Consider the following 6,354-nt stretch of genomic DNA (forward strand, 5'->3'; position numbering starts at 1 on the left):
AGGGTATTACGATAATAAATATTTTCACACATAAGCAATATATATGTGTTTTTATTTTGTTCTTCTTTCAGATAAAGACGGGGTCTGAACATTACGATCAGGATATGTTACTATTGTATAACGTGTACCTTGGTCTGGGGTTCCTGCTGGGCTGTCTTATACACGGGTACATTGTGATACGGGAGAGTAAGGAGTGTGTAATATCCACCCACCACCTCTGTCAATCCTCATGTATAGCCTGTGGAGTGCTCACTCTTCTTCTCATCATGGCCAAAGACTTCAATGCCTTCGCCCTGTATGCCTGGGCGTTCGGGATATTCTGTGGAGGCTATCATTACACACTCAAAATGTACACTTACGAACTGGTAAAGCTCAAAATAATGGAAAGGGCCTGGGCCTTTGTAGCCGTAGGACAGTGTATCCCGGTGTTGATAGGATCGCCAATCTCGTGTAAGTATGACGCTTCGTCTATAAAAATGATCAGTTTTCTAATAAGTCCTGGTGGATGAAACTAAATCTGCAAAGATTTAAGAATGTTTGGATATCATGTAAGTGTAACTCTCTGGGGACCATCTCGTTGAATCATGGCCTTGTTTCGAATAAGTATGTCGCAAGGTCGTATTTGCTTAGATGACATCGTAGGTAAGCTCAGACATAGCTTTGTAGATGTATTGTAGTTTCTTTGTGTAATTTTATATTGTAATCTAACGCGTACTACTAATCTTCTGTACAGTAATTTCATGATTGCTGACGATATACCATATAAATCAGTAGAAAATCCATAGAGAGATACGGAAATGGGATTAAATAAATCATATATCAAGTATTCACAAGTAACATGTTATAGTTATCAGAAGCACACTATAAGACATTTGTTTTAAATGCCTTTGGCTGTTGTTCGTCTTTCATTGTAACCGTACATTAATAAGTGTTTGATGACACTTCTATTTCTTTTGGCTGTGTTAACATGTTGATTTGGGTAAATAAATATGAAGAAATTAATGTAAAAATACAGATTATCAGACAGTTAATAACTGCTAAGGTTTCTTTAAACGACTAAATAAGAGATTTACCGGGATTTCTTTTGTTTCAGTATACCTCAACAGAACGTACGACACTCCAAAAGCTGGTTATATTTTCTCTGGAGTGTCGATGTTGCTAGGCGGACTACTCTTCTTTTTCATGCCAATGTTTGAAAAGCATAAATCAAACCAAGAAATTATCCAAATTGCGAAAAATACGTGCAGCAAGAACAGTGCCGAGGCTGCTGCATTACTTGACCTTGACCTCACTGAGGCTATGATTACAAAGCCTCTTAACAATGTACAGTTCATTGTGTCACCTTCACGTCTAAAACAGAATGGCAAAGATACAGGACGTATTCAAATGCAGTGTTTCATTCATCACAAAGAAAAAGAGAGACCCAGACAGATACTGCTATCTAAGATTACAGAGGAGAAGGAAGGTTTACGTCTCGATTTCAACGAAGTGTCTCACGCCTCGCTGTCCTCCAAGGCGACGGACAGCTCATCGTCTAACTCCCATAGACGGGGCGACAGGTTTGAACGCTCAGAACTTTCACAAAGCTGTGCTCACACATCGGAATTCCCTAGTGATAGCACACATTCAAACCACACGGGTAAGTCTGCCCAGTCAGAGAGCAATTCATCTCGCTCCGGCGAACAGCGTGGCGAGCATCGCAGCGAACACCGGAAGTTCAAAAAGAGCATGGATAACGTCCGGATAGAATTATTTGATCCGCCAAGTCAGGAAAAAGAGTCAACAGCCACAGTTTCGTACGATAGTGACTTGTACATAAACTTGTGCGAGGCTCAGGTTTGACAAACTCGTATAATTTGCACATAGATATATGTATACATGATATTTTTCAGTTATATAACTTGTATAAGTGCATGTATATAGACTTACATAACTACATGTAAATTGTAAAGATAATCCAGCGTTCATCAATTTTAATATTAAGCATGTGTTTCCTTCGCTGCTCAGGTCAAAGAGGGATACACCAGAAGGCAGCAAATGTGATACAGTACACTTTCTGGACGCTTGCCCATTTTATGATAGCTTTGGGTTGAGGGTGCAATATTGGCTACTCGGTCCTGTCAAGCGGAAGATGATTTGATGTTTATATATATGTCAGCGTTCGGTGTTCTAGCTGGTTCCTGGACGAGGAACCACACACACACGTCTTGTCTGCTGATAAGTATCCTGGGTAGATTTTACCGTACTACATTGTACTAGACTGTGTAGCTGTCTGGTTCTCAGATGCCGTTGTTTGATAACAATGTATTGGTGAGGCGGCGGAATCATACGGAAACGCTTTAGATACTTGTATTTAAGTAAAGGCAAATGGACAAATCGATTATTTTCATGATTTTTGTATATATATACATGGGTATTTGTTACTACATGAATCAAGGCCAAACGCTTTCCAGCCAAACATTTCCACAGCTAAAGGATGAATTTCTTCCATAGGAATTTGATGGAAATTAAACGTGTTTTTGTAATATGCATACAGAGATTAGACGGGGTTGTGGGAATGGGACAAAATAGGGTTTGGCTAAGGGAGGGAGCTAAGGGTAAAGGGTGAGTAGGTTTGGGGTAGGGTAGGTTTGAGTAGGGTAGCTTTGGGGGTAGGTTTGGGTAGGGTAGGTTTGGGGGTTTGGGGTAGGGTAGGTTTGGGTAGGGTATGGAGTCGATAAGGAGACAGTATGTTTGGAGTGGCAGAGGGTTATGGGATGTGGGTGAGGGGCTCGTATTTGCCTTGATAGCTGCCTCTATTTCCAGTGTATACCTTGGGAGATTAATGTTTATATAATTATATATATTTATGTTTTAATTGTTCTCGTATGTGTTAACGATTCTAGTCTTTAATTTTAAGACAAGTATCTATTCGGAATACATTGAAACCTATGATTATGTTCACACTTTAAAGAGTTTTATTGATTATGATGCAATCTAAGTAACAACATTCCGTTTTAAATTCCAGTAGACTTTACGTTGGTGATCGCCAGCTTACAAATATTGAACACAAGCTACGTTAAGGTTTCCATACCATCTGTATAGACCCATCTTATAATTAAAGACAAATGTAAAAGTGACCATATTTAAGTATTATGATATATCTTTGTCATTTTATTTGTGTCATTTTGCTCATGGGAAGCCATGCTTCGACATGTATACAGAGTATATAATTGTAAATACGTTTGTTTAAACAGAAATCGGACTAGTTCTTCAACACATAATATGTAATAGCTCATTGTCATGTTCTGTGTTCTAAGGTTAACATTATTTTTTTTTGCGATATTGTATATGTCAAACGAATGGTTAACAATAATTACATTTTGACACTATCTGGAAACTTTACGGTTTTTTAATAATGAATGTTCTCTAGCAGAGAAATAAATAAGAGAAATATAGGAGATCAAAGAAAAAGGGAAATGGAGGAGAAAGAGAATGAGAGAAAATGGAAAGAAAAAGGGGGAAAGAGTAGAGAAAAGAGAATTGATCGGAAGCGAGAAAAGTTAAGGGATAAAAAAGTAATGAGATAATGGGTAAAGGGAGTGAGAAAAACGAACAGGGACAAGAGGAGGAAAAAGACATAACAAAGGTAAAGGGAGGAGAAAAACGAACAGGGACAAGAGGAGGAAAAAGACATAACAAGGGTAAAGGGAGGAGAAAAAAAGAAAGTTAAGGAAAACCGTAATAGAGGAGAAAAGGAAATAGTTAGAAAATGGAGGAAGAATAGAGGCTGAATTTGCAAGAAGAGGATGGGAACATTAGCATGTGATGGATCGGGTGGAGGGAGCGAAAGAGTACAATAAAAAGGCATTACAGAGAAAGGAAATCAGGTGGAGGGAGCGATAGATGACGATAAAGACATTACAGAGAAAGTACATCGGGTGAAGGGAGGGAAAGAGGACAATAAAGAAAGACATTACAGAGAGAACATCGGGTGGAGAGAGGGAAAGGGGACGATAAAGACATTACAGAGAAAGTACATCGGATGGAGGGAGGGAAAGGGAACGATAAAGACATTACAGAGAAAGGACATCAGGTGGAGGGAGGGAAAGGGGACGGTAAAGACATTACAGAGAAAGTACATCAGGTGGAGGGATGGAAAGGGAACGATAGAGACATTACAGAGAAAGGACATCTGGTGGAGGGAGGGAAAGGGGACGATAAAGACATTACAGAGAAAGGACATCAGGTGGAGGGAGGGAAAGGGGACGATAAAGAAAGACATTACAGAGAAAAGACATCAGGTGGAGGCAGCGAGATATGACGATAAAGACATTTCTGAGAAAGTACATCGGGTGGAGGGAGCGAGAGATGACGATAAAGAAATACATTACTGAGAAAATACACAGGAAAGCGGAAAATGTTATTGTAATTATGGTTGGAGAACTAGGCCCAGCATATCTGCGTGTGTGATTGAAGATGTGAACTATTTTATAAGTTAAAGGATCATTTGATGTTGAATATTTATACGATATGTGATTATAGTAGCACTTACAGCTTTACTCTTTTATGGTTCTATGAACGAATGAATGCTCTGAATGTTGGTTAGACATTTCAGTAAGGTCATGGCTAGCTCTTTGTGGATGATGGTTAGACATTTCAGTAAGGTCATGGCTAGCTCTTTGTGGATGATGGTTAGACATTTCAGTAAGGTCATGGCTAGCTCTTTGTGGATGATGGTTAGACATTTCAGTAAGGTCATGGCTAGCTCTTTGTGGATGATGGTTAGACATTTCAGTAAGGTCATGGCTAGCTCTTTGTGGATGATGGTTAGACATTTCAGTAAGGTCATGGCTAGCTCTTTGTGGATGATGGTTAGACATTTCAGTAAGGTCATGGCTAGCTCTTTGTGGATGATGGTTAGACATTTCAGTAAGGTCATGGCTAGCTCTTTGTGGATGATGGTTAGACATTTCTGTAAGGTCATTGCTAGCTCTTTGTGGATGATGGTTAGACATTTCAGTAAGGTCATGGCTAGCTCTTTCTGGATGATGGTTAGACATTTCAGTAAGGCCATGGCTAGCTCTTTGTGGATGATGGTTAGACATTTCAGTAAGGTCATGGCTAGCTCTTTGTGGATGATGGTTAGGCATTTCAGTAAGGTCATGGCTAGCTCTTTGTGGATGATGGTTAGACATTTCAGTAAGGTCATGGCTAGCTCTTTGTGGATGATGGTTAGACATTTCAGTAAGGTCATGGCTAGCTCTTTGTGGATGATGGTTAGACATTTCAGTAAGGTCATGGCTAGCTCTTTGTGGATGATGGTTAGACATTTCATTAACCATTGTATGAATATTCTTATTTTTAATTTTGTCACAAATGTAAATGTAATGATTATGTTGCTGAAACTGTACTTCTGTCAATGTTAGCAATCGTAATGAAGATATAATTTACTTTATTTTCCATTGGTAATAAATAACCGCCTGAAGCTTTAAGGTTGAAATGACCAGATTTGCTTGCGTCCATTTGACTTTTTAGTATGTTTCTGTCGTGTAAGTATTCAACATTTATTGGCCCATGACTTGAACAATCTGTGTCGCGATTTTGAGTGCTTCTGTGACATAAAATGTATAAAAACCAATCTGATATTGCTTTGTTTTCTGCTAACTGACAAGTCTTTACCACAACAAGGTAAGATGGAGACGGAATTTCGACATTTCTTACACAATTAATTACATTGTTCTGGTATTTTAATTGAAAGGGGCAACGTGACAACTCACATTTAACAACCTATACTTTATGTAAATTCGACGACAATTAACGGTAAGATGCACATGCTTTATACATACATGTCCCTCAACATTCACCTCTGTACAGATGACGACCATTTTGCATACACATGATTACATCATCTATGCATATATATTAACATTATCATCGAAGCAAAAACTAGTTTAAAACAGATATTATTTACATCAACCATTTGCTAACACTAAGGCGGGTTAATAATCAACATGATATAAAGAGCATCTTACGTTTACCATTGTCAACACATGTACTTTTGATTTGGGGTACCATAATATCTGAAAAGTTACGAAGAGGATCGAACCAAAGGCTCCGGAAGAATAAGAGTTCTCCGAGTCACAGCAATCTACATCACATCAAGGATATGACAAATATTTAAACGAAATGCGTCATTATTATTTAATAACAATTAGCATACAGAATTAACAAATGTGTCGGGTATTGATACAAAATATTTCAGAATTTCGCTACTAGCTAATATATCCGTACTTCATTTTATCCATAGTCTATCGATTTGAAATGAGGAATGAAATGTACATTTAAGAGCAAATCTTTGCGTTTTAAATGTCA

General features: G+C 38.3%; 2 protein-coding genes across 2 annotated transcripts in view; one reads left to right on the forward strand and one right to left on the reverse strand.

Annotated features, from left to right (window-relative positions):
- Positions 1–5,620, forward strand: part of LOC138304913 (monocarboxylate transporter 2-like) — a 40,920-nt gene extending 35,300 nt beyond the window's left edge. Inside the window, exons 4-5 of the mRNA XM_069245308.1 lie at positions 72–450; positions 1,094–5,620. Coding sequence (XP_069101409.1) covers positions 72–450; positions 1,094–1,842 — 1,128 coding nt within the window. The 3' untranslated portion in view covers positions 1,843–5,620. The remainder of the gene's footprint in view (positions 1–71; positions 451–1,093) is intronic.
- Positions 4,547–5,281, reverse strand: LOC138307042 (uncharacterized). Its single transcript, XM_069247698.1, has one exon. The coding sequence runs from the start codon at positions 5,279–5,281 to the stop codon at positions 4,547–4,549; it is 735 nt and encodes a 244-aa protein (XP_069103799.1).
- Positions 5,621–6,354: the final 734 nt, after the last annotated feature.

The sequence above is a fragment of the Argopecten irradians genome, chromosome 1 (genome assembly GCF_041381155.1).
Source record: "Argopecten irradians isolate NY chromosome 1, Ai_NY, whole genome shotgun sequence".
Classification (NCBI taxonomy): domain Eukaryota; kingdom Metazoa; phylum Mollusca; class Bivalvia; order Pectinida; family Pectinidae; genus Argopecten; species Argopecten irradians.

Excerpts from the sequence above, each read along its gene's own strand:
- LOC138307042 (XM_069247698.1), bottom strand. The coding sequence starts at position 5,281 with ATGACCTTACTGAAATGTCTAACCATCATCCACAAAGAGCTAGCCATG.